The sequence below is a fragment of the Dermacentor variabilis genome, chromosome 10 (genome assembly GCF_050947875.1).
Source record: "Dermacentor variabilis isolate Ectoservices chromosome 10, ASM5094787v1, whole genome shotgun sequence".
Classification (NCBI taxonomy): Eukaryota; Metazoa; Arthropoda; class Arachnida; order Ixodida; family Ixodidae; genus Dermacentor; species Dermacentor variabilis.
The window spans coordinates 69,618,445-69,645,229 of NC_134577.1; the positions used below are offsets into that span (position 1 = coordinate 69,618,445).

General features: G+C 47.3%; 2 protein-coding genes across 2 annotated transcripts in view; one reads left to right on the top strand and one right to left on the bottom strand.

The window, feature by feature from the left end:
- Nucleotides 1-1,802: 1,802 nt before the first annotated feature.
- On the bottom strand, nt 1,803-5,466 carry Prp5 (pre-mRNA processing factor 5). The gene has a single exon (XM_075672948.1). The coding sequence runs from the start codon at nt 5,218-5,220 to the stop codon at nt 1,939-1,941; it is 3,282 nt and encodes a 1,093-aa protein (XP_075529063.1). The 5' UTR covers nt 5,221-5,466; the 3' UTR covers nt 1,803-1,938.
- A 182-nt stretch (nt 5,467-5,648) lies between these two features.
- Keap1 (kelch like ECH associated protein 1) overlaps nt 5,649-26,785 on the top strand; it is a 35,960-nt gene continuing 14,823 nt past the window's right edge. The window contains exons 1-8 of the mRNA XM_075672949.1: nt 5,649-5,876; nt 7,678-7,876; nt 9,629-9,907; nt 10,593-10,742; nt 16,530-16,808; nt 17,931-18,164; nt 19,195-19,361; nt 26,462-26,667. Coding sequence (XP_075529064.1) covers nt 7,745-7,876; nt 9,629-9,907; nt 10,593-10,742; nt 16,530-16,808; nt 17,931-18,164; nt 19,195-19,361; nt 26,462-26,667 — 1,447 coding nt within the window. The 5' untranslated portion in view covers nt 5,649-5,876; nt 7,678-7,744. The remainder of the gene's footprint in view (nt 5,877-7,677; nt 7,877-9,628; nt 9,908-10,592; nt 10,743-16,529; nt 16,809-17,930; nt 18,165-19,194; nt 19,362-26,461; nt 26,668-26,785) is intronic.

Here is a 26,785-nt window from a genome sequence, read left to right on the forward strand (position 1 = left end):
GCATGGCCTGATCTTGAATTTGCATGTGGTACACAAGAGCTCTGCAGAACATGTTCCGAGAAACACGGTGGGGGCTCCCTTTAAAGAGCAAGGCTAATGTTGTCAAACTAAAGTGACGCGGTACTGCTTCACAACAGCCGGAGTGTCACTTTTGGTAAGAACAGACTATTTACTAGCGAGAAAGGGATGTCATTGCAGGACAGGAATGGTGCTGAAAATATATGTATGAATATGTCGCAGAAAATTATTAAACATGTCTGTTTACACACGGTTGGTATGTTGCCACGCGAATGTTTTTTGTCTTTTATTTATCTCTTTAATCAAGGTAAACAGAGGGAACTTGAAGCGAAGCTTCATGGTCACTTTCTTTTGTGTGTACCAGTCAACACTTGCGTACCATGCACTAGCTTTTGGCTACAGTTCGCAACTGTTCTTGTGACTTTATTGTAAACTTTTCATCAGATTAAGACTGAATTGAAAAGGTCAATCTTGTTGGAGTTTTCATTTATACTACCCTTTCATTCTCCTGCCAAGCATTAAGTAGCAGAGTCTATTCCCAGCCTTGCTATCTGCATTCCTATGGGGCTGTGCTTTGAGTGCTTGTGAACTCTAAGGTAGTTTAAATTTCACAGCTCAGAATTAATCGGGCTGCTTCGAATTCACTTTCCAACTGCTATTTCGCTGCCAGCAGCAATAACCTTGATGGGGAAAATGGTCCACAGAGCAAGTAGCAGGAACGTGCAGGCATTTTCAGCTGTGCACATGGCTGATTAATGGGAGCCACTACACAGTCGCAACCTGGGCGCTAGTTGTGGTTGTTAAAGGAAAAGTGGCTGGGAATACTCTGCCATGGATGTGTCTCATAACTGTTCGCTCAGGCAGACACTTGGACACATGAAACAGAGTGCCGGTATAATGGAGGCGCCCACAAACGCATTCAATACTGTCCCCACACTTCAAACACTACGTGCAGAGTTTTCCTGGCAAACCTGCTTGCATGGCATGTGGTGGCTCTTGGGAGAATGCTCACATTCTGTGGGATCGTATGAGGAGCCGTCCAGGCAAGCATAGCCAGTCTCTCGTATACCCACAGGCCTGCGATACTTTGACAAGTCGCTGTTGGCGAGTATTCTAAGATCACAAATGTAAAATCCTTAAATTGGAATACGAACTGAACAAGCAGGACTAGTTGGCGCATACTTGGGATATTCAGTCTGTTGCAATCTCTTTTCCTTTCCCTTAATTCGGGAGGATTTGTCACAAGGCATGAAAGTCCTACTCGCATTGTGCTGAATGTTATCAACTGCAGAGACTAAGTTGTGGATGCTTTGCTCATATTATGTAAATGTCTGCTTGCATCCAAACTTCCCCAACCCTTGCTCCATGTAGGGTGGTAGAAATAATATTGAAATGATCACCTAGGATGGCTTACTTGGGATCAATGAAAACTAACAGTTTAAAGGCACATGTTAAACCTGCACTTGCCCTTCACAGGAATTAGTGCAAAACAGCATTTGAAGTGCAAAGACTCGAGGGGCTTAATACGATGGCAATATAATTTTTCAGTATCCATCTAGTGCCACACTGTGAGGCAAGAGACTCTGTGCTCGGCATTGAATGCTAATTTAATCATTACGTTACAGCAGCAAAGGTTTGACATAACAGTAGCGCATGTCATGGACTAGTGACACTCCAATACGACAGCCATAGCGACGTCTTTGAAAGCTCTCTACAAGGAACATGAAAGCTTGTTTTCCTGTCGGAGGCTAGACGCGAATGTATTGTAAAAACCAGAAGCAAGCTTTTACATGTCGGTGCTGGGTGCATTCTACAAAGCCCAGCACATTTATTGACAGGCTCAAGAATGAGAATGTGCAGTGGTAGTGTACAACAAGAACGAGTAGAACATGAAGCTTTCTTCCAGGCCACAAAAGTTCCTCACAGCACCTTGTAACGTCCCCTGTTGATGGGTTGGTATGAATGCTGCATTTTGACCATCTCTTCCTTGATGAGTCGAATGATCTCGGCCCGTGCTTTGCTGACAGCAAGTTCGCTCGTGCTTTCGATGGCGAGGTACAACTTGCGGTCTCCACCCTTGGCCTCCTTGCCTGGAGGGTAGTAAGTGCCACGTACCGTGATGCCAGCTTCCGAGTACTCGCTGATCTGGGCCATGGCTTCTTTAGACGTGACCTTCCACCTCGCTTGCTGGGGGAAGTCATTGATCTCCAGCTCCTCCTCGTACTTCTGGAATCGCTCCTTCTGTGGTGGTGGCTCCGGAGGCTCTTCCTCGATGACCTTGGGCTGGTAGTTGAGCTTGGCGTGTAGCTTCTCAGCTCGCTGTTCTGCAAGCGTCTTGGCCGATATCACTGGCGTCGGGAGCTCCGGCACATACTGTCCACGCATCATAGCCTCGGTCGCCGACTGTGCCGTCATCATGACTTCTGGCGCTGGCGTGGAAGGTGCACTAAAAGTCCGTGTCATGTTGATGCGACACGCCAGCATGCGTGCCATCTCCAGCTTCTCGGAGACGGTGCCACTGGGAGCTGCAGTGGCAGTGGCCGCGCCCAGTGGGACAGCAACACCAGGTACAGTACCGGGTACACCCGGCACAGCCTGTGCAGGCACTGCTTGTCCGGTAACAGAGGGACCAGGTAAGAGTTCCTTGATGCGCTTCTTGGGTGCAAGCATGGACTCAATCTCACGGTCAATGTCACCTTCAGCATCTTCATCATCGGAGTCTTGCATGCCAAGCGCAGCTCTCTGGAACTTCTTCTTTTCGGACTTGAGATGCGATTCGGCCTCATCAAATTTGAAGCCTTTACCGGAGAATCCGCTGCCTCCCCTAACTTTCTTGCCTTCTGCCTCCTGTCTTGCTTTGTACTCGTCAAAGAGTTTCTGCAGATCTTCTGGTATGGGGTTACCACTAAGTTCTAGTGCCTTAATGACATCAGCACAGTAACGCCCCTGATCTTCTGTGATGAAAGTGTAAGCGTACCCCTTGTTTCCAGCACGTCCTGTCCGACCACAGCGGTGCACATAATCTTCATAGTGGTTTGGGCAATCGAAGTTGACAACGAGAATGAGGTGCTTCACATCCAACCCTCTCGCCGCCACGGACGTGGCTATGAGGACGCCAACTTTACCTGCCTTGAAGTCAACAATTGTAGAGTCACGATCAAACTGGTCAATTCCACCATGGAGAGCCATGGCATTGTGGGAGGCCTTCATAAGGTCCTTCAAGAGAATGTCCGCATGCTCCTGCTTGTCGACAAACACAATGGCACTGCCTTTATCCTGGTACAGACCCAAAAGTTCCAGAAGCTTAAAGAACTTGTCGTCTTGGTTGAGAATGACAACGTGCTGTTCCACATCTTTGCACACAACACTCCTTCCGCCTACCAGGATTTCAATAGGTTTGATTAAGATACGCCTAGCAAGAGCCTCCATCTGCCGCGGAAAGGTAGCGGAAAACATGACAGTCTGCCGGTCGGGACGTATAGAGTCAATGATGCGCATCACCTGAGGCTCGAAACCCATGTCAAACATGCGGTCGGCTTCATCCAAGACTACATAAGTGGTCCTACGGAAATTGGTCACCCTACCATTGTTGGCAGCCAGCATATCAATCATGCGCCCTGGGGTGCAGACAATGATCTCAGCCCCACGTTTTAGGTCCGCAATCTGTTCGGAAATGCCTGTGCCACCATACACACAAACGACACGCAGGCCAAGCGACTTTGTGAACTTCTTACAATCCTTGGTGATCTGCATGGCAAGCTCTCGAGTCGGAGTCATGATGACGGCAATGGGGCCATCGTCATCTTCCAATGGTGCCTGATCCAAGATGTGTCGGAACATGGGCAGAAGGAATGCGAGTGTCTTGCCCGACCCAGTCTTTGCGATGCCGATTATGTCCCTGCCAGACATCACAGCAGGTATGGCTTGCGCTTGAATGGGAGTGGGCTTCTCGAACCCGTGCTTCTTCAGCAGTTCCAGCACTTTCTTGCTGACCCCACACTGGGCCCAGTTACGGATGGGCTTGGGGCATCCCTTGCCACGTACCTTGATGCCCTCCAGCTCGGCACGCAGTGTCTCCACTTCACCCTGCGTCATCTTTGCTTGCTCGGGCACCTCAATGTAAAAATTCTTGCGGAACGGTGCATACGAGATGTCCTCTATAGAGACCGAAACCGGTTTCTTTGACTTGCCAGCCTGCAGGTTGTTCATAGTCGTTTGCAGGTCTTCTGTCTCCTCTTCAGACGAATACTCCAAGGCGTCAACGTTCTGTTCCATGAGCTCGCCTTTCTTCTTGTCCTCTTTCTTCTTGGCAACGCCCATGATTACCGTAACCTTGTTGTTAGCCTTCTCGGGCGCGGATGCGGCCGTGGTTCCATCCGTCTTGAGCGCCTTGTCTTTTAGCTGCTTCACCTCGTTCTGGATTCCCATCATGTACGCGTCCAAAGGGTCGATGCCGTCGTCCTCCTCCTCTTCCTCCTGCTTGGCCTGCTCGGCTTCTTTCTTGACCTCGACATCCTCGGTCTTAGAATCGGCATCGCCTTCGTCAGGATCCACCTTTTTCTTCAGCGACGGAAGGCTGGGTTCGTCGTCTGGGTCGTCCTTGATGGGTGGAGGCGGTCCTGTGTCGTCCTCTTCGTCGTCTTCGAGGCTCCACTTCTTTCCAGGCAAGGCTAGGATCAAAGTCGCGGCGACCGCCTCTTCAGTCTTCTTGCGCGCCTGACGCCACTTTTCGATGCGCTCGCGCCGCTTCTGCATTTCCAGGTCGAGTTGCTGCTGCTGCGCGTTCTTATCTAAGGTGGTGTTTTCGGCAGCGGCGATGGCTCCGGCGACGGCGGCGGCCGCCGCTGCAGCGGCAGCTAGGGCACTCGTGGCGGACGTCGTCTGCTCGCTCTTCTTGTCGTCGCGGTCGTGGCTACGCGAGCGCTTGCCGTCATGACTCTTGGAACGGCGGTCACGGGAGCGCGACCTCGAGTACGACCGCGAACGGGAACGGGAGTAGGTCCGTCGGCCGCGCGAACGTGATCGACGGTACCTCTCCCTTGACCGGCGGCGGTCGCGCGACCGGGAGCGTCGGTGCCGCTCGATGCTCCGGCGCCGTCGGTCACGGCTTCGGGATCGGTTTCGGCGCCGTCGGCTGATCCTCTCGGGAGAACTGGACGAACTCCGAGAGAGCGATCGCCGTCTCTTCTTGTCGCGCGCCATTGTCGAGGACAGGGGCGCAGGGAATCCAAAGCTAACTGCTGGTGCGACGCACGCTGCTTGTTTTTAGAACTGACACAACGCGGAACAACCGAGTCAAGTCATGGTCGCGACGACGAGGATGTACGACGAGGTCAACCGCTGTGGAGGACTTACAGACTCGTATCAAGGGCACACGACAACACTTCGCCACGATATGCTCATGAACACCTCACAAACGAAAAGATTACGTAGGCGCCATTTTGAACGTGTTCCGCAATCGGAAGCGGAACTTCTGCCAAACGTCGGGTAGTAGCCCTTAAAAATCAACTGCAATAATTTTATTAAATATAGTGTTTGTATTTTTTATTATTCATTTTTATATAGACGTTGTTGTTTTTACTACATTTATATTTCTCTTAATTACTGAGGCGCATTAAGCCAAGCTGAGAAGCTTCAATGGCTTCAATTTCAATCCGAAAGAACGAAAAGGTGCGCGATTTGAAATGTTCTAGCGCGAGGCCCACGCGTAGTTCAGTTCTGTGGAACGCAGTCGCGCTCAAAATTCTCCATTTATTTCTGAAACAGAGCAAATCGACTTGGAGCAAAATTTTCGGTGACGACAAGCGTCAGCACTTCCAGGCTGCACCCACCGAGACGACGTGCTAAAACTCGCAGTGGTAGGTGTTCGCTCCTTCGCATGGTGTGAGTGATGTACAAAGCATTACGCCTTGTGATTAGCGCACCGAGTTATTACTGCATCCATCGCTACATTCGCATACGTTTGACATTTTAGCATCAGGCTATAGTAATGCCGTGGCTATGGAAATGATGCTGTGCCCACCTGTCTGGGCGAGAAATTTTCCGAATCCGCACTCTACGGTGATGGAGTTGTGGCTTGAAGGCATTGCGTTCGACTGCAACGACACCACTCCCTCCCCTCCTCTGAAATGTGATTGACACTCAAAGGACACATTTTAAACATGTTTTTACATTTGTATACGCGAACGTGATACACATGAGCTGTACAAGTAAGCATGCCTACTACCCAGATGGCGTACGTTCGTACATTGGTGTTTTCATCGTAATAGCGCTTTAGCTCCAATATCCTAGCGCAGTGGAATGGCATTTTCAGCGGGATACAACTGTGTCCACACAAATAAAAAAACTGGGGTGTTCCAAAACGCAGATGCATAGCCAAGACACACTGGATAAGGAGGCCTCAGGGTTTGCTGGTATGCTGTCCCACACGGTCACTACCGGTGCGCAACTACAACGGCTACATTGCAATGTCATCATCTTTATTTAACTCTGCACTAGAGGTAGGCGATTGTGTAGAAGGCCACTAGACAGACGAACTCAAAAGCAAGGAACAAGAACGCGACGACATGAGCGTAGCTGCCCACGTTTCTTGAGGCTAATTGGATCAAACATTTCCGGTTGCGATAGACTTTGTGCCCACTCCGCGACGCTCCAATGTACGATGAGAGCGCGAACTGACAATATCCTGACGTCCGCGCAAACGTGTTTGTCAACATCCGGGTGCACGTATATCGACGTGCATACGACAACGGGATTAGCTCACTATATGGCGCGCATCATGCTCACAGAGCAAAACCCCGGATATCACGTGCTGCACGACGCCGGCCGGCCATCCCGACTAGTCCTGACTTCGCAGCAGCCTCATCTGTGGCAGTTTCCATAGCTGATACTGACGCCATCCGCTGAGTTTCTATAGCCATCGAAACTGCCACTCAACTCCCTAGCATCCACGTTTCAAGAACATGCGCGGCCAGTCAGACCCTGTCGTCAACGGAAGCTGTCACCTAGCTCTACTTAGAGATATGGGCCTTGAGATCTGACACTTTACTGGCCAGCGCACATGGTACCTTCGTTCTCTCTATATGTAGTCAACATTTAATTAGGCGTTTTAACAACAGTAGTGTTAATGTTTCTTTTCTGTCGCCCTTGTGTAACATTGTTGGCTGGACCTCTCAATGTGCGTCTGTTTTCCCCACCAAGATACCGCATTTAAAAAACTATCCGTGCCATGTATAGAGCAATTAGGTATGTTTCATGCTGGAGCCAATAGCTTCCCTAAACAGTACAAGTAGGGACAGGTCTCCTTGTTGAAACATTGGCTCCATCCCGAGACATTTCTTTTTCAACACACGTTGATTACTTAATCTCCGCATTCCTGTGAATCTCTAAACCAAATCATAATGTGATTTCTTTCTGCACAATTTCATTCCCACCTTTCACTCCATGACAGAGTGGCAATGTAAAGCTGTGCACTCACATCTTCCAGGTGCAACCAGAAGTTGATTCACTGATAAAATGCATGCTTGACTGGTTGATTGATATCATATCAATGTTCTGCTCCTTTATACATGGTGGAGCTACTCCATAAAAACTGTGAGGTGTTGCACATATTTTACCTGTGCGATGGTTCGCATAGAGTACAAGAGGATTTCGGTGCAGGCTGAGCTTCTAGAGCTGACAGCTTGGCCCGAGTTCAGTGTTGGCGAATCGAGCAGCAGCATCAACCATGACCCGGCTGGGAGACCATAGCGAGGGTGACTGCATGGACATGCTATGCAGCGAGTCGGTGGACCTGCCCCCGGAGGGTGCCGGTGCCATGACTCTCTCCGTGGACTCCTACCCCAAGGAGTCGCTGGAGGTACGAGTGGGACAGTGCTGCACAGCTTAACGTACTCAACACTAAGGAAACACACTACAGGCGTTTCATCTGGCAGATGATTCTCTGAAACCTCTATGTTTGTTTCGGTGGCGGAAAAGTCGCGGTTTTTAGTGGATGATTTATTTATTTATTTATTTATTTATTTATTTATTTATTTATCTTGTAGTGAAGAGGAATGCCTGGCGCGGGAAAGTATGCTTATGCACTATATGACAAGTCCCACCAGAAAGTTTCTGCAGTTACTTTTTTTTTTTTTTTTTCGTCGGGAGTGGGGTTACGCTACGGCGGAGTCCGGACCCTCCCGCGCGGCCTTTCTCGTGGTGATTTACCGGTTCACCTTATGCGGTGCAGTAAGTGAGTATAAGTGAACTAGAATATAGCTTCTGTACGCGCTCTAAGTGGTGGTGATGCTACTTGCAGATCGTTGTAAACCATCCAATCGGCCTTCTGGGCGCCTCGATTCCTTCAATTGTAGAGCCGTTCACAATACATAGCAGTGATAGGAATTCAAGAAAGACATACACAATCCTCCCTTGTGCAAGTCATTTCTTTGTGTAGTCGTTGGACTGTACTGAATAGGCACAATGCAGAGGAAGGCATTTATAGAACTATACATCAAGCAACAAAGTCTGAAATCAGAAAGGGAATGGTTTGCGATTTTTCGAAGCGCGGTATACTTTACTGTTTGAATGTGCAGTAAAAGAATTTCAGACGAGGACTGAGCGTGCAAAGTGTGTGAAAATGATTGTGAAATCGATGAGCATGTTCTGCCCAGGAGAAGGCATGCACACTCAGCTATATAATCTTCTGTCTGTCTTTACATGATTTGTAAATTGGGTGCTGTTGCAGTTTGGTGTCAGCTTGCAAGACAGGTGCATTTATAGGGATATAATTTCACATTATCCATGAAGCGATTAATTTGGGTGTATTTAGCCTGCTTGAGACCTTGTGCTTTAAGAACAGTAGGGTAAATGTAAATGAAGCTATGATGCTTTGCGAAAATAGTAAAAATACGACTGGAAGATTCGTGACGCAAGAAAAGGGTAAACATGCAGGTACAGCAAACTCTTTTATTTTGAATAACGCAACATAATATGAAATTCTGGGGACTTACGTGCTGAAACCACGAATTGATTCTGAGGCATGCCATAGTGGAGTACCCCGATGAATTTTGAGAAGAAAAGAAGTATTAAAAGATTAAGATGCACTAGAAAGGTAAGAAAGGATGAGTTTGGTGACGTTGTGCCACCGTCCCGTTTGCAAGGGGTTGCTCCTTTCTGCATTAGCAGCAGCAGCATGATCCAGGCATTAATCCTCCCTGACAATGCAAGAGGAAGCAACAGGCGCTTTATTACATTTCCTCAAATCGGCAGGTGCCTGCATCCATTTATAAAACCACTGTGCACTATCACACTTGCATACAACTAGTGCTCTCTCGATGTTTCCTTCTTTCTCTCTTATCACCGCTTTATCCCCTCCCAGCAGCGCAGGGTAGCAAACCAGCCGTTCCTCTCGTGGGCCTCCCTGCTTTTTCTTTCTACTTTGTTTCGTTTTGGAATGAAGAGGCAACCACTTCACTGATCTTTAATCAGGGCTTCTAAAGGGTCACAGACGTCTACCAGACATGTTTCTTTTTCTTCTTTCCCTCATTCATTAGTTTTTTCTCTCTCTTTGTTAAATTTCGTCATTCCGCTTCTTTCGGCCACTCTTCCTCTGCCTGTGCCGGTATAGGTGATGGACTTGATGCGTCGCCAGGGCTTTCTCTGCGACGTCGAGATCCGCGTCGGCTCGGAGTCGTTCCCAGCACACCGGCTCGTGCTGCTGGCCATGTCCCCGTACTTCCGCGCCATGTTTGCTGGGGGGCTGCGTGAGGCTGCCATGCCCGTGGTGCAGATTCAGGGCGTTGGGCCATCGACCATGGCGAGCGTGATGCGGTTTGCCTACACCGGCTCCATCTGCATCGACCAGCGAAATGTGTGCCAGCTCCTGCCAGCCGCCACCATGTTCCAGGTATGGCGTCGCGGAGCACTGCTTTCCTGTAGGCACCGAAGACAGCTGCGTTTTTGTGCAGAAGGCCAATATAGTCGCAACCACGCAATTTAAGACAGACAGGATCCCTGTGCTGACGTTTATAAGGTGGTCCAATTAAGGTTCTTTCAATTCTAGCTTCGCGAATAGGTGCCCAGATGGCACTGAAATACACTTGTATTTAGATTTACATGTACAGGCTCCCTGGTAACATGTACGGCAGCTCTGCTTGCATTCATAGTGTCTCGATGTCCTCCTCAACCGCTGCTTGAGGAGAAAATCCAGGCACCCTACTTGCATTTTGACACTAGCGTTAAAAGCTAGCAGGTGAGAAAGCCGAGAGAGACCTATTGAAAGGCACAAAATATGTGAGGAGGGGAACGGCGGGGGACAGCACGGTAGAGAGCTAGGCTTATAAGTAGGATGCCCCAAATGCACGACAATATAAACATTCCAGCAGCACTGCTATACCTGGACATACATCGAACTTGGTCCACGGCAACGATAATCTCTAGATAAATTATTTCATTAATGAATCCTTACCAACTAGCTCAGCTTTCTGTCTTTCTAAGTTTCTGTCGTTCTAGATAAATTAACTTAATATAAATAAGGGGCACAGCTGGTTGTTCTCACAAGACGTCATGCCATGCAACGCTGGCCTCCCCAGGTGAACCACATCATCGAGGCCTGCTGCAACTTCCTCGAGAAGCAACTCGACCCGAACAACTGCATCGGCATCGGTGACTTTGCCCTACAGCACGGCTGCACCAAGCTCTACATCAAGGTCAACGAATTTATCGACCAAAACTTTGCCGCCGTGAGTATACAGTGCGCAGTATGCACATACAGTCTACCCTTGTTACACCGGACCCGCATACAATGGACCCGCGTACAACAGAATTTCGGATATAACCGACCATATTTCAGCCTTAGTTTGTTCTACCTATTTTATTAACACCATGAAATTCGCTTCTAATGGACCACGCTAAAATGGACTATCGGCTACAGCGGACAAAATTTGCGGCGATCTTTTTTCAAAATCAATCGAGCGTATAAAACACACTTTTGCCGTATCGACGCAGTATGACAACTGACTTGCAAGGGTCAGCTGACGCTCGCAGCTCAATATCGCGCGTATCGACGTGTTTGAGCGCAATATCGTGCTCGAACACGCCGTCTTCTTTTGGAGGAGGAGGGGGGGGGAGGGGTAGGTTCTACTCTGGCGGCTGCTGCTTACGGCGTGGCCTCTGCATCTTGAAAGCATTCTGCGATGTGGACGAAGTGTTGCCCAGTGCCGGTAAGTTTGTATGCGCTGTGCTTTCGATGTTTTTCATGTTGAAGCGAAAGACAACACGAAGGTCAATTCACTTGCTTCTGCTGCCGTCATTATCTTGCTTAATTTGCTATCGCAATCGATGCTTCGCCTTTCAGGTGAGACTGTGACTTTTTTGTTCTTTACTTTGGACGTTAGTCACTCGCTCTTTGCAATAAAGTTGTTAGACATCGCGACGAAAGTTTCGGAAGGGAGACGTTCTGGATAACACGGGTGCTTTTTGTCGGATTATCGGGGTCCGTTGTAACAAGAATCGACTGTATTAAATGAAGGCTGTTTGGCTTTTCCACAGCCAGCCGCATCTTGTTAAATTCACTTGTAATTTTTTCCAGGTTCTTATTGCGATAGCAATTATATGGACAGTACAGGCGCATTTTTGCCGTCGGCATTGCCGTGACGTTCCTTATAAAGTCTAAGGGCGGTCACGTCGTCACCGCGTACTGTATGCTGTATGTGCAAGTGGAAGCGCGCGAGGAGAACCAACAATCGCGGTGAAGCTTCGTTCGCTGCTGCTGCTGCTGCTGCTGCGCTTCCTCATGCTATCATTTTGACAGCGAGTGCCCGCGGCCGTCAAGTGTGATGTGTTCATGTTTGCCCGTGCACGCAAGCACCATGCTTGCTAATTTAGTTAGTGAGTGAATGTTTGCAAGTTTATACGGCCGATAAAACTACTATCCTTACTTCGTATAGCTGTCTACCAATTTGCTATTGCAATCAATGCTTCGCCTTTAGGGCGAAACTGCGACTTTCTTTATTCTGTCCATAAAACAACTGTGCGGACAAGTCCTTCTGCTGTAGATACGAGTGAGTGACCTGTTATTATAAAGTCAGACATTGTTATGTTTGCATTGGCGCGCTAAGATGAAGAAAGAAGAAGAAAAAGAAATACGATGCCTCAAGCAACTTACTAGTTGTCTCAAAGACTAAATTATTGTGCTAAATTCATAAATTGCACAATAGGTGACTTTAACGGAGACAATAAGGAGGCTTATTATAAAATAAGCCGGCTTAAAGGCAATTGAATATTGTTATCTGAGCATTTCTTCCTGCAACATCTCACCTCTTGACATCCCAGTTTGCGACGACATCCGTCCAAGACCTAATAAACTAAACGTTAAAGAAGATGAGGGCGGAGGAGGACGGGAATTGTGTACGCATGCGAAACCAATAGACTCGTTATGCCAGCTTTTGTGGACTTTTCTTCCATGAGTGACAGCCGTCTCTCGGAATATGGTGTGGAATCGGCTGTGCGAAAGGAGAATTCATGATCGCCTCAGCACCCAACATTTTCTAACACAAGAAAAAAAAAAGTCTGCAATCATTATACATTGTGCAGTTTCCCTTCAACTACACTTGGGCATTTTAAGTATGAACCATTATATCCAACCCCCTTATACATTTGCATTGTTTACAATGCCTACATGATCATCATTCTTTTTAGCCACGCTGTTTCATAATTTTAACACTAAGCTGCTTTCTTTTGTAACCAATTAAAAGCACTCAGGCATCCATATTACTTACAATCTCTACTGGAACAAGCGTGTCAATTATACATTACTAAATAATGCTAATCTCATGCATGCTCGGTTTCCTAGGTGGCAGCTTTTTTTCTGCCACCGTTATACCATCAAGCCTCTATAAAACGTTAATGGGGCCTAAGCTTGAGTATGCCTGCACCAATTCAGGTCGAACTCGGGCAGTATTTATACAGATACCGCAGAGCAAGTATTTAGCAGAGAAGCTCGCTTCATTTCGTATTATTTTTTGTCATCATTGTGTTGTGTCAAGAATGAAATAAAGCCGTCATTTACTGCAATTACTTTCTCGCCGCAAACTTCTACGTCTCGCCCTTTCCACAAGGTATATTTGATGAATCCCATCCTCAGATACTATAGTCAGCGACAACCTAAAAATTACAAACTTGCTTCACCCACAAAAACGCATTGCGCACCTGTCCTTCACTTCTGAAAGATAGCCATGCTAGCTGGAGCCTGCTCACAGCTTAATGACTTTTCTCTGCTAATTTATGGGCTAATTGGAAAATAAAAGCTCACTGTTTTATTCTAAAATATCTTTGGCTGAGCGTGATACAGGATAGCACATATAATTTGCCTTGGATATTCATACTTCGTCCTAAAACTAATGACACAAAGACAGATCTGTACGGGTAAAACAGTTGTTTTAAACAAGCAATATCGCTTGGGTTGTACACAATTGCCTGCTCACTCTGAAGGACAGGCACATTGCTTGTTTGTGGGTGTAGCTTGTTTGTAATCTTTAAGTTGTCACCGACTATAGCTGTCCTATCGTCCATTATATATACAGGTTGTTCTACATAACTTGAGCCAAGGTTATAAAAATGAAAGGCACTCCGAACGTGAGTTGAGCCGAATGCATAATGTTGGCACTGGCCTAGAGTTACTCAGGCTATCTTTTATTTTCCCCTTAACTAATAGATTAGTTATGTTCAATTAATCTACTTTTTAAGTATTGGCTGCAGATCCCAAGTGTGATACGCAGAGTTGTAGAGCACCTTGAGAAACCTCTCAATAAATTGTTTCCAACACAATATATCTCACATGGTCCTTTCTTCTGCGTTCCAAAAAAAAGCCTGCGAAATATGAAAAAAAAAACACCATGTTACGGGGCGCTTGCGCACTGTTATTGTGCTGCTCTCAAGCGTGCTATGGATAAACAAGGTCGGTTGCAGCGAGACTGGCCCGCGACAGAGAGTTACGCCTTGTGTAGGTATCTGGCCATGCGGCTCTTTTCGCATGACGGTGCCAATGCATATTGGTGTCGCATTATAAAGCTTTTCCTGACCAGAAAAAGCTATTTTCTTTTTTTTTTCTTTTTTTTTGTAACAAGCGGTTTATCTCGAACATAGTAGCACCACATTGTATCATCTTGCTCAATCGTCAAGCTTGCTTTACACTGTTTTCTTGCATGAAATTTAATCTCATTACCCCTTTCTAGTGCAAAAATATTGTCTGTTTAAGTTAGCACAGGACTATTTTGGTTCAACACACTTTCAGACTACCAAAGACAACTCGGAAGACATCACTTTATCAGCATGGAAATGAAAGTATTGTTATAAAAAAAATGCAGGAACACCTGTAAACATTTTATTGCACCTTTGTACATCTACCCTCCTTCCCTTTTTTTTCATCGTAGCATAATACTTATGAGGCTCAGAAAGAACGAAATATATAGAAAACGGTGATCTAAGCAAAGGTTCTCGCCTGGTTTTATCATGCCAATTGTCATCGCTGGATGAATCCCACCTTGAAAATGTACTCGGTATCCAAGGCAGCAGCAAATGCAGAAAGGGTTATGCTGAGCCGACTAACTTGCAGGGGCAAGCTGTGTCACGACGGGAACAATTAAGTTTAAAACTATTTTGCTAAGGTCAGCACTGCGGCACAAGACTACATAACTTGTTTTGCCCACTAATTTTGTCCGCCCTTCTATCGGACGCTCCAGATTGCATTTTGGATCAGTGCTGCTAAAGCAATGCGTGTATTAATGTACCGCAACGACCATCTCATTTCCGGAGAATGGCATCAAACGTCTTTCATGGTATGCTTAAAGGGACACTAAAGTGAAACATGATTTCTTCTGCATCAGTAAATTACTGTTCTACAACACCAAAAACACCACTCTTACAACGATGAGACGTTTGGTAAGCCAGAAAAAGCGCAAGAACGAAATACGGATGGCGACGCCTACTTGAGTTCCCGCACCTGGGCGCTGTGATGTCTTGGATGTTGATGGCATCTTCTAGGGCCTACTAATTATATGTAGCGGTACAGATTGACTACATTGTGTTCTAAAGGAACCAAATATTAAACATGGCAAGTTTCGGAAACCTTTATTCAGCCAACGCGGCCCAAATGCGAAAACATACTTTGGAATCCTTGATGTCACGTTGACGTACCGGCGCTGGGGTTTTGGCGCGAAATGCAAATACTGATATTTGCACCTTCATTTTCTCATCTAACAATCAAACTATTTTTTTGAAATGACTGCCTGCGGGGTTCTCAAAAAATGCTCCATTAGTCTAAACTGATTTGTTTCGCTTTAGTGTCCCTTTAACGCGCTGTTCAGCAACAAAACTGGAATGTCTTTGGCCAACGGAGCAGGCGACCGAACACACAGCATGCGCTGGACAAACAGATTATTACAGTGCATATGTATAATAGCTGAAGGCCAAATGCTGCAGTTCATTATCGAAAAAGGGCCGGCAAATCACTATGAGTGTGCCACAACGGAACAGCAGTGTTGAGCAACCAAAACCGTACATGCACGTGTACACACTGATGACCATAGCAGATGATGTTGGGAGCAATCGACAGTAAGTGTGGCGACGACGGCGACTCCGCTCGATTTCGCTGGAAATAGTGTCCTCGAACAATACCTGTATACTGTTACTGATATACTGATATACTGTAAAACCTGCAGACTCTCATTTCAAAAGCTCGAGCAGAGCAGCTCAGCCGACAGCGCCAAGTTGCCTTCACCTAGCAAGCGAGCGCACGGCGCTGCGGCGGAGTCCCCCCTTTGACGTCACATGCGAAAGGGCGCCACTAGAAGATCCTGGGGCTAGTAGGACAGCTTTTGTGTACTGAGCTTTCAAGTACCTTGTTTAGTTAAAGAGGCACTAAAGAGCAATAATAAATCGGTCTCATAATTCAAAACGCTATATTCATTCATTTGGCAGGGTCAGTTTGTGATACTATTTAGTAGAGAAAGTTTTGAAACATAAATTTTGTTTCATTTGTACTAAGCGCGCCGAATGTCAGTGCCGTTGCGTCAGTGTGACGCCACAGATTTCAATGTATTTTTTTTTCTCTCATTGGCCAGGTAAAGTTCTTAAAACTTGTTTTAATTCTTCTTTCGTGTGTTTAGAACACAGTGTATCTTTACCGATTATAACCTGTCAGAGTGTCTAATGTCGTGGTGAGCTAGTCGAGAGAACTCTCCTTATTTCATTTGTGTCTTCTCCGACTTGCCAAGCCTCTTCTCAAGGTGAGCGTGACTTCCTTGCTATCGTGAAACCATAATTTGCTAATAGAGCTTATTATTACCCTGTATAGTGTCCATCTCTACTAGGGCACTTATTTCTCATAGCCCTTGTGCTTCTCCGGCACCGAGCCGAACTGATCACTGTCCATCCATTTGTGACTGCTTGTCTGTCTGTCCGTTCATGTCTGTCCGTCCATTTCTGCCTGTCCATCTGTCCATCCGACCAAACAACCCTCCGTTGCCCAGGTGTCCGAGGGTGAGGAGTTTCTGGGCCTGACCGCGAGCCAGCTGGTGGCCTTGGTGCGTCACGACGAGCTGAACGTGCGCTGCGAGTCAGAGGTGTTCAACGCCGTGCTGCGCTGGGTCAAGCACGACGAGCACCGCAGGCGCGCCAAGATGGCCGACGTGCTGTATGCGGTGCGCTGCCACTTCCTCACGCCGCGCTTCCTGATGCACCAGCTGCAGACCTGCGACCTGGTGCGCAGCCTGCCCCAGTGCAGCGACTATCTGCACCGCATCATTCAGGTACATGATCTGCTCAGACATGCACTCCAGTCGGTGCCTCTTATCACATGCCCCTTTCGGTTCAACATGTTAAAACATGGCAGAAAAGCACGGCACTTATATTATGCAGCGACGGTCGGGCCTGCAAGATATACGATGCTGACATTCAAACGAAAGCCCGCATGCCCTTCTTGGAGGAGGAGCTCCTCTCCCAGACAGATGTATACGATGTATGAGATGTATACGAGGCTGTCGCCTCGTATACATATCACGTACGTGGTACACAAATAGGGAGCAGCAATGTTTACACTTGTTCCCATGGAAGCGGAATGCAAAAGCACTCTCGTATACTTAGAGGTCCATTCGATTCACCGTTCACTTCGAGAACTACAGGTTTTCCAACTCAGTTTAATCCAAACGCTATTGAAAATAATCCAGGTGCCAGCCAATTTAATCTGAGCGCCAGCATTTTTAATGCAAGTGCCAATAATTTAATCCAGGCGCCACCACATTTAATCCCAGCGCTGTCCGAATTAATCCGTGTGCCAACTCAATTAATCCTTGCGCCAGCCATTTTAATCCAAGTGCTACACATTTTAATCCCAGTGCCAGTCAATTTAATCCTGTCGGAAATTGATTGAGAAACGAAAAATTATTGCAGAAGAGCTCGTAACAGGCATCATGAATGCCGTATATTCATTGATGTGATCACTATATTGGCGTCAGCACTATAGGAGCACAGTTTCCACGCTACCGGTGTTGTCATGGTTTCTTCAGAAACACATCTGTGCGTTATACCGCTCGCTCATTTCCTCCTTTTCGAGTCGCATTTCTGAGTGACAAAAGACTCGCATAAGTGAGGCAGAATTGTGGCGGATATTACGCGACTTGGGTTGCGATCACGACATGCGATTTCCTTCCCTATCGTCTTGCATATCAATCGACATTGGTCGCAAGGGTAAAAACTTGCTCACCATTACTCAGGCACTAGGCATATTCACTTAGCGATTCAATATAGCTCACTAAGCTTCCATTTTGCATGCACTCCTATGCTTCCGACATGCATATGCTATGCATATGCGACATGCTATGCTTCCCTTGGGTACGTGTTTGGTGTGCGTTACACATCCGTGCATGACGCAGGACCTGACGGGTCGGCGCCAGTACACGGTGACCCAGCGGCGCCCGCAGGTGGCACAGGTGGTGTACTGCGTGGGTGGTTACCAGCAGCATTCATTGGGTGCGCTCGAGTGCCTCTGCCCTCCGCAGCAGTGGTTCCGACTCGCGGAGCTTGGCTGCCCGCGCTCGGGCCTGGGAGCCGCCTTCCTCGGTGGAAAGCTGTACGCGGTCGGAGGGAGAAACAACAGCCAGGACAAGGTATGCGCCGTAACGCCTACATGACGGCTGGCGGATAGAACCACGCTGTGTGCACGGTGTAGCTTTGCATAAATGCACCCCAATAAGAAATGATGACAGAAGCTTGAAGGGAAACTAAGAGCAAGGAGCATTCGAATTTAATGTTATGGTTGTACGAAATGTCTAAAGGTTAAAAACCTGAGGGGTATGTATCGGTTATGGAGTATAACAGTATACCTGTGTAGGTTAGGTTAGGAGAAATATGTGGAGCTGGAAGTTTGTGTAATGCGTGGAGCAGATAACCGGTGGTGCACTAGAGAAATTGAGTGGGTTGCAAGGGAAATAAAGCCTGTATAGAGTACGGCAGTGAACCATACAAAGTGATGCAATTGGGAAGTGTCGATTCGGTTGACGACAGGAGTAATGTAAAATTAAGTGTTGATGACAGTGTAAGCTACACCACATGTCTGTAAATACGCGGGAGATTCCTTCCCGTAAGCATGAGGACAACACTGTCTGTCAGGTCCAGTTTTATTGCACAAGCGGATGGAGCAGCAGAGGCATTTGTCCTGCAGCGGGCTTAAGTAGCCTGACGATAATAGACAGTTTATTAATCGGCCAATAGTACTATTATTTCAGTGCGGTGCCTCCTCCTTTCGTTAGTTTACGATGTCAGTCTCTCATTCAGGCCTCTCTGGTACCACACCTCCTTCACGGATCATACTGAATGTAATTGGGCTTGCCTGCACGCACTGAGGATGCCTTGATGCTAGTGGAGAGACGAACATGCTCGTATTCATATACACGTGCACAAAGCTCGTGCCGTTCTCGAAATGCAACTGTGGTATTTGGTACACCCATAAAGACTGTTTAGTTTACTGCACGCATTTTGTGCATCACTCACGAGGCGTAACCCTGTGAAGCAGAAAACTCGCGATCGCAGTCGACAGCCGGTTCACTCTTGCATTGATGTGCGACATGAGCGCACGACACGGCGTAAAGAACAGGCAACGGAGCAGCTGCTTTGTGCAAGATGGCCGCCGTCACGCAGAGCTACGACTGCGCCTCGGTAGACTGCTACGACCCGGTGGCGAACGCGTGGAGCACCTGCACCGACCTGCAGGTTCCTCGAAACCGTGTTGGTGTGGCCGTGCTCGACGGGCTGCTCTATGCCATCGGAGGGTCGTGCGGTGCCACGCAGCACTACTCCGTAGAGAGGTGCGCACCACTCCGGTTTCACTATGAGTATACAGTCGAGCGTCTCTGCAACGAGCGCCTCCGTACAATGAAATGACCTGTATAATGAAGGAATCATTAATCTGTCCGTGTTTTATTGTGAACGCTGCATTGTGCGACCTTCACAAGGAAGTGACCCGCATAACGAATCATTTCGAAGGCCCTGTAGAGCCGTGGTAAACAACACAGACACACATCTTTTTGGTAACAAGGGCCCGTATAACGTAAAAGTATTCCAATATGTTTTTATTCCTATCTCCTGACGTCAAATTTGCATAACCGCCGACGCAAGCATCGGGCGGTCACCCGCAGGGTTGTCTGAACAAACCAATCAAAGGCTCCCCTCATTCATAGGAAGCCACTTTTCTTTGCTTGAAAAACGAATAACATTGCCTGCACTGAGTGGCTTGTCTTATCTACTTGGCTCACAAGAAGCAAGGAGCATGCTCAAGTGGAGAGGGATCCGTTGGGGCCGAGCCACTGCACTGAATATCAATAACCAGATGATGAGGGTGGTGCCGGCATTTGCGATTGGTCCGCTTTCTCTTACTTAGCTTGCGGTGGCTCGTTGACAATCGCGGGGGCATAAGAATGACGCTAAAACAGATCCTCAGCAAAGAGTTGGCAAAACGAGGCTGTAAATGTGCCGAAAATTCTCGAAAACGTTACACGGCCACGCAAAAAGCTTTACTACACGCAAATTAACCCATGCTCTCCGGCAAGGGCGAGTAACCAGTGCTGGAGCGATTGGCGGCAGCCATATTTTATTGCTTTCGGAACGGGGCAGCCTGCGCCTATTCAGAAGAAAAGTCAGTTTTGTTCGGTATATTAATGCATCTTTAACGCGTACGCGTCACTTTGACGCGGTGAGTCTTTTGCAGTTTTGCGACGTCGCGTGAAAGGCAGGTGAAGTGGGTTCGGCCCAAAAACGTTTGACCAATAGCCGAGGGCTAATGGTAAAAAGGCGTCGAATGAGAAATAACTATTTTTGTTTTGTTCGGTCAAGTTATGCATAATCAGTGTGTACACGTCATATCAGATGGGGAGCTATCGCGGTTTTCGTGACATCGCGTGACAGACAGGTGAAGTGGGACTGATCCAAAAAATCTTTTGACCAATCGCGGTGGGCTGATTGGAGAATTGGAATAGAAAAGTTTGGAATAGTTTTACGTTATAGCGCCCAAGGTATAGTTTATTCTGTCAAGAGAGAGAATAGAGCGGGCGCGTGCAGCACGCCGGAAGTGGCGAGGGCTTTACAGAGAGAGGAGAAAAGAGGGAAAAGGAGCGTAGAGAAGTGCGGTGCGTGGACCTAGTGCAAAAGAAAAGCAGTAAACAAAGTAATCAGAAAAGGGAGCTCACGCACAACGTTCGGCACAGCGAGTCGGATCATGTGTCCGTGTGCCTGGTGTCCAGCACTCGCGAAGGTCCGCTTACGGGAGGCCCGCGGGATGCCCTGCGGAGTTGTTTATGGCTGCGGGGGTGTTGCGCAGCTCCATCGCCGCGCCACTACAGCCCCAAGCACATCGCTGTAACAGCGTTCGACTGTATATAGCCCTTAGTGTACAGTGATGGCTTCTCATCATAACAATGACAAGCTATGTGCAAACAAGAAAGAAAACAGGCATTAAAGGGCCCCTGAAACGGTTTGGACAAATTTTGTAGACGCGTAGGGTACAGCTTAAGTAGAACATTCGCACCACAATTTAAGTGAAGCGTTACGTATTAATGGAGCTACAAGTGATTACAAGTTACCGTCCTCCCTAGCCATGCTTTTCCTGCTGAACTCGTTCGCCGAGCGATCGGGCTAAGCTCCGCCTACACTGGTTCTGCGTCACGATGCGACGTCACTTCGTCCACTTCCGGTTCTTTTGGAGACCGCTCCCACCCGCGTGAAACGTCTCCGCTAGTGGCTTGGCCGACAACACCAAGCGAGAGCTATCGAAGCAGCGTGCGTTGCGAGCATTCTGTCGTAGCACCGAACGTGTCTGGTATTCCGGTAATCACACACTAGCAGAACCTTTTGACGGAACGGTGAAGGCATAAACTCAAGCTGATGAAGGAACTTTAGCGTAGACGTATGTGAGCTGCCTGATCGGTCTCCACGGTCCCGCCACCCATTGGCGCAGAGCTTAACCTGCCAAAGAAAGAGCTAATATTGCTCTAAATAAGTGTAAAACATCGTAAACATTTACAAAAACAACGTGTTAACGATTACACTCCTGTGAAAAATTTACGCCAGCAGCAAAGAAGAATAAATTTTGTTACTGCTACTGTGTGCGGTTGAGCTCTATGCCACCAGGTGGCTGCACTTCATCCCCTGAAATGACACGCAAGGGGACACGGCCAGGCCCTGTCCCCTTGTGCTTGCGTTTACCCTAATACCGGACTCGTGAAACGCTATTGTGTTAGCAATCTTCCGGCGCAAAGAGACGGCCGCAATCGCGCAAATCCTGGCGCCCATCGGATAGCGGCTGTCCAATGCACTGCAGCCAGTCTGCTCATCTACTGGCTTGCAGAAGGACACGATGTTGCAGCTTGACATATTGCCAGTCGCTGCGTTTGCAGTCCACAACGCAAAGTCGAATCATAGCGCTCGCAAAAAGACAGACCGACACTGACTGCAGAGCTCTCGTCAAAGACAGAGCACGTTGTAACACAAGCAGACGACACTTTCTGTGTACCTACTAAAAAAATTGTTCTTGTGCATTCTCATTATGTTATACCCCTGTCAAATGGGCTAGTTAAGTGCACTTACGGGGAGTGCACTTCGGGACCTTGAGTCACAGTTTAGGCAACGCGCTTCTTAACGGGAAAACAGAGTGCACTCGCAGTAAAAAAAATGGCAACAGACTAAGAGCACCTTTTTTAAAGATGTAAATTAACAAGAGAAAGCTGCTATAAAGCGATTGTTTTAAGCAGAATTATATACAAAAACAAACTTCATCTATTTGTCTCAACAAAAAACGAAGATGTTATTATTATAAGTGTGTTGCAAGTCAATGCTGGCCAAGACGAATGCCTAGCCAATCCAAAACAACATGGCGGTGTGCAGCGAGGCGGCAGTTGATCATATTGAACTGCCATATTCACGACACACTCAGCGCACAATTTCAGAGGACAGGCAACGGCGACCTTCTAAGAGCGGTCACCCAAAGCGGCGCAAAGGTGGCGAGTTCGATATTTAGCTACACTGCAAAATGCCACACACACGGCTCAAAACACGACCGGCGTGGTCAGCACGCTTTCACACCAAAATAAACACGAACTGAATGAACATGGCGGTGCCGCAGTGCCGCATCATTCTAGCGCCGTTAGTTGCATACATGATAAATTCGTTTCTTTATTGTGCTGTTTCGCTTCTCGCTAAACACAAATTATATTGTTAAAAGCTGTTCAATAGCTGAAATGAACTTCTGTGTCCTTTTTCTATGCATTACATTTTGCGTCGTTGAAAGCGTAGGCGGCGAGGCTAGGCACTCCTTCAAACCGTTGGCGGTGAGGCTACGCACTCGGCCAGCAAAGTGCGTTACGTGAACGTACTCCGACTTGAGTGCACTCATATGAGAGTACACTTCGCTGCGACGTTAAGATTTGGGAAAGTGCACTTAAAAACCGAGTGCACTCGCCGTAAGTGCACTTAACTTGACCGCTTGACAAGGGTATTACTGTACTTTCTTTTTATAAAAACAAATTAACTAACATTCCAACTATTACAAACATTATTTGTTTACCATAAAGTTGGAAAAATTATCAATCACGCGCCCTGGTCAGCCAATCGGATAGCTCGCCGCACTGAAGTCATATGGGTGATTTCCGTCATATGGGTAGGGGCGGCTTAAAGTTCCGCCGAGCAGTGTGCTGCGATTGGCAGCGATGTGCATTTTTAAAACCTTATAATAAATTACACGCCTTACGCGGAGCACTTAGATGTGGCAATTAATGATCAGAAGGACCTACTCTAATGACTCAGTACGTTTGTACAAAATCGTGAAAATCATTTCAGGGTCCCTATAAAAAGGACCAATACAAGTATCATTCGCACCTGTTGTGCTGTGTCCTAGTGCCGTATTTACTCAAATCTAATGCGCACTTCTTTTCCGATAAAATGGGTCCGAAAATTGCGTGCCCGTTAGAATCGAGTGCGACCCTAAATCTGCATTACCATATCGCCATCGGCATTTCAAAATGGCCACCTTGTACGCGCTTCGAGCCTAGCTGCTGTAGCTTCCTCCATGTGTGCTTAGGCAGTGCTTCCTTTGGCTTAAGTTAATGCACCGTCCGTCTTCCCATTTTCTGCGTTTGCTCTATCAGCACGGAAGTGCCGACTGCAGATACATGCCGAGTTCATCACGGTACTGCAATTAAAAGGAAAGCGATCACGTGTGTGGAGAAGGACGGAAATCGGGCCACATCACGGGCATTCGGAGTTCCCGAAACTTGCGGGCAGTATTGGCGGAGGCGTTCTGCACCAGCGGCTGCTACGTACAGCGCGGCCGCTCGGCCCCTATCTTGAAAGCGATCTGCGACAGAGACAAGAGCATCTAGGTGCAGCTTGCTGTGTCCTCGGTGCTTAGTTCGTGTTGAAGCGAGAGGCCACACAAAGGTCAATTCTCTCGCTCCTGCTACTGCACTTCCTCACTCCAGCATTTTGATAAAGAGCTTCCGCACTCACTGAGTGAGGCGTGTTCATGCTTGCTGGTGTGCGCGGGACGCAATGCTTGTTAATTTAGCTAGTAAGCATATGTTTAAAAGTTTATACGGCCGCTAAAACTACTGTCCTTACTTTTCGTATCATCATCATCATCATCATCATCAGCCTGGTTACGCCCACTGCAGGGCAAAGGCCTCTCCCATACTTCTCCAACAACCCCGGTCATGTACTAATTGTGGCCATGCCGTCCCTGCAAACTTCTTAATCTCATCCGCCCACCTAACTTTCTGCCGCCCCCTGCTACGCTTCCCTTCCCTTGGGATCCAGTCCGTAACCCTTAATGACCATCGGTTATCTTCCCTCCTCATTACATGTCCTGCCCATGCCCATTTCTTTTTCTTGATTTCAACTAAGATGTCATTCACTCGCGTTTGTTCCCTCACCCAATCTGCTCTTTTCTTATCCCTTAACGTTACACCTATCATTCTTCTTTCCATAGCTCGTTGTGTCGTCCTCAATTTGAGTAGAACCCTTCTAGTAAGCCTCCAGGTTTCTGCCCCATAGGTGAGTACTGGTAAGACACAGCTATTATATACTTTTCTCTTGAGGGATAATGGCAACCTGCTGTTCATGATTTGGGAATGCCTGCCAAACGCACCCCAGCCCATTCTTATTCTTCTGATTATTTCCGTCTCATGATCCGGATCCACCGTCACTACCTGCCCTAAGTAGATGTATTCCCTTACGACTTCCAGTGCCTCGCTGCCTATTGTAAATTGCTGTTCTCTCCCGAGACTGTTAAGCATTACTTTAGTTTTCTGCAGATTAATTTTTAGACCCACTCTTCTGCTTTGCCTCTCCAGGTCAGTGAGCATGCATTGCAATTGGTCCCCTGAGTTACTAAGCAAGGCAATATCATCAGCGAATCGCAAGTTACTAAGGTATTCTCCATTAACGTTTATCCCCAATTCTTCCCAATCCAGGTCTCTGAATACCTCCTGTAAACACGCTGTGAATAGCAATGGAGATATCGTATCTCCCTGCCTGACGCCTTTCTTTATTGGGATTCTGTTGCTTGCTTTATGGAGGACTACGGTGGCTGTGGAGCCGCTATAGATATCTTCCAGTATTTTTACATATGGCTCATCTACACCCTGATTCCCTACACCCTACACACTTTTCGTATAGCCGTCTACTAATTTTCTATCGTAATCGATGCTTCGCCTTTCGGGCGAAACTGCGACTTCTTTATTTATTGCAATTTTAGTGCATCGGGAGTAAATCTTTGTTTTTTTCCAAAAGAGAGAAAGTTGTATTTCTGTATGACAGAAAGGTGCGCGGTGCCGTAAAGAATTTTTTTCTTTTAGGTCACGGCAAACGGGTGCGCGTTACAATCGAGAGCGTGTTTTGTTCCCTTTATTTTAGTCGTGAAAAACGGGTGCGCATTACAATCGAGGGCGCGTTAGAATTAAGTAAATACAGTAGGTGTTTCACCGTAAGACCATGCATTCTCTCGTGTGCACCAGATGGCGCGTGATATATATATATATATATATATATATATATATATATATATATATACATACATACATACATATATAGACACATGCACACACTCAAACAGAAATTTTAATCCAAAGCTGTCTTTGCCTGTTACTCAGCATTTTGTGGCAAGTGGGTTCTTGTCTCGGGCCCTCTTGGGGCCTTTTCAATAAAAGGAAAAAAAAATAATGCAGAACACAACCAATGATATCTGTCCTCATAAGCAAAGTTGTCTTAATTTTGGAGCATGGTGCATTGAAACACAACACATGTGATATCCTGCTAGTAACAGCGCAAAATATAGACAAGGGACGAGAGAAGAAGACACCACAAGCGCTGACTTTCAACAGTCAGATTGCGTCGGTTGTTGAAAGTCAGCGCTTGTGGTGTCTTCTTCTCTCGTCCCTTGTCTATATTTTGCGCTGTTACTAGCAGGATGGAAAACCAACAAGCCCAAGCTGCTATTCTAACATGTGATATGCTCAACGCGGAGGTCTCTTTATTTACGGATTACAACATGTACATGGTTTCAATAAAGTATACACATAAGACGTGTACTTAACAGCTTCCATGTTGACAGTTTGTGTGTGCATAAGGTCATGCCCTCGTACACAAACACAAGGTGCGGCGTCACGTGGCGCATTCCGCTTGCAATGAGGTGATGGGTGATTTATTTACTTGAAAAAGACGTAGAAGTAAACAAATAGGGTATAACCTAATCCATCTAAGGCATTACTCAGTTTACAGCCAATTAAAGCAGGGACCTTGGGAGTATTTTTTGCATTCAGCCTCCGTTTAAATCCGGTTGGTAATCGAACCCGCGACCTCGCAAATAGGAACAGAACTCCATAACCATGTGCACTGGGTGGTCATGCCCTGCTGCATGCAGGTACGACCCGGCCGAAAATAAGTGGACGTATGTGGCATCCATGGCACGTGCGCGCATCGGCGTTGGCGTGGCCGTCCAGCGTCGGCTGCTGTTCGCCCTGGGCGGGTACAATGGCCAAGCAAGGCTCAGCTCGGTCGAGTGCTACGACCCGGACCTGGACCAGTGGTGCGACGTGGCGCCCATGAACACCTGCCGCAGCGGTGCCGGTGCGTATGTTCTCCTGTGACCCGAATACAGCTATGGGACATTGTCTGTCTTCAAACTGTTTCTTTTTTTTTTTGTCTACTGGTACAGTCGAACCCACTTATAACGATACCGGTTTTA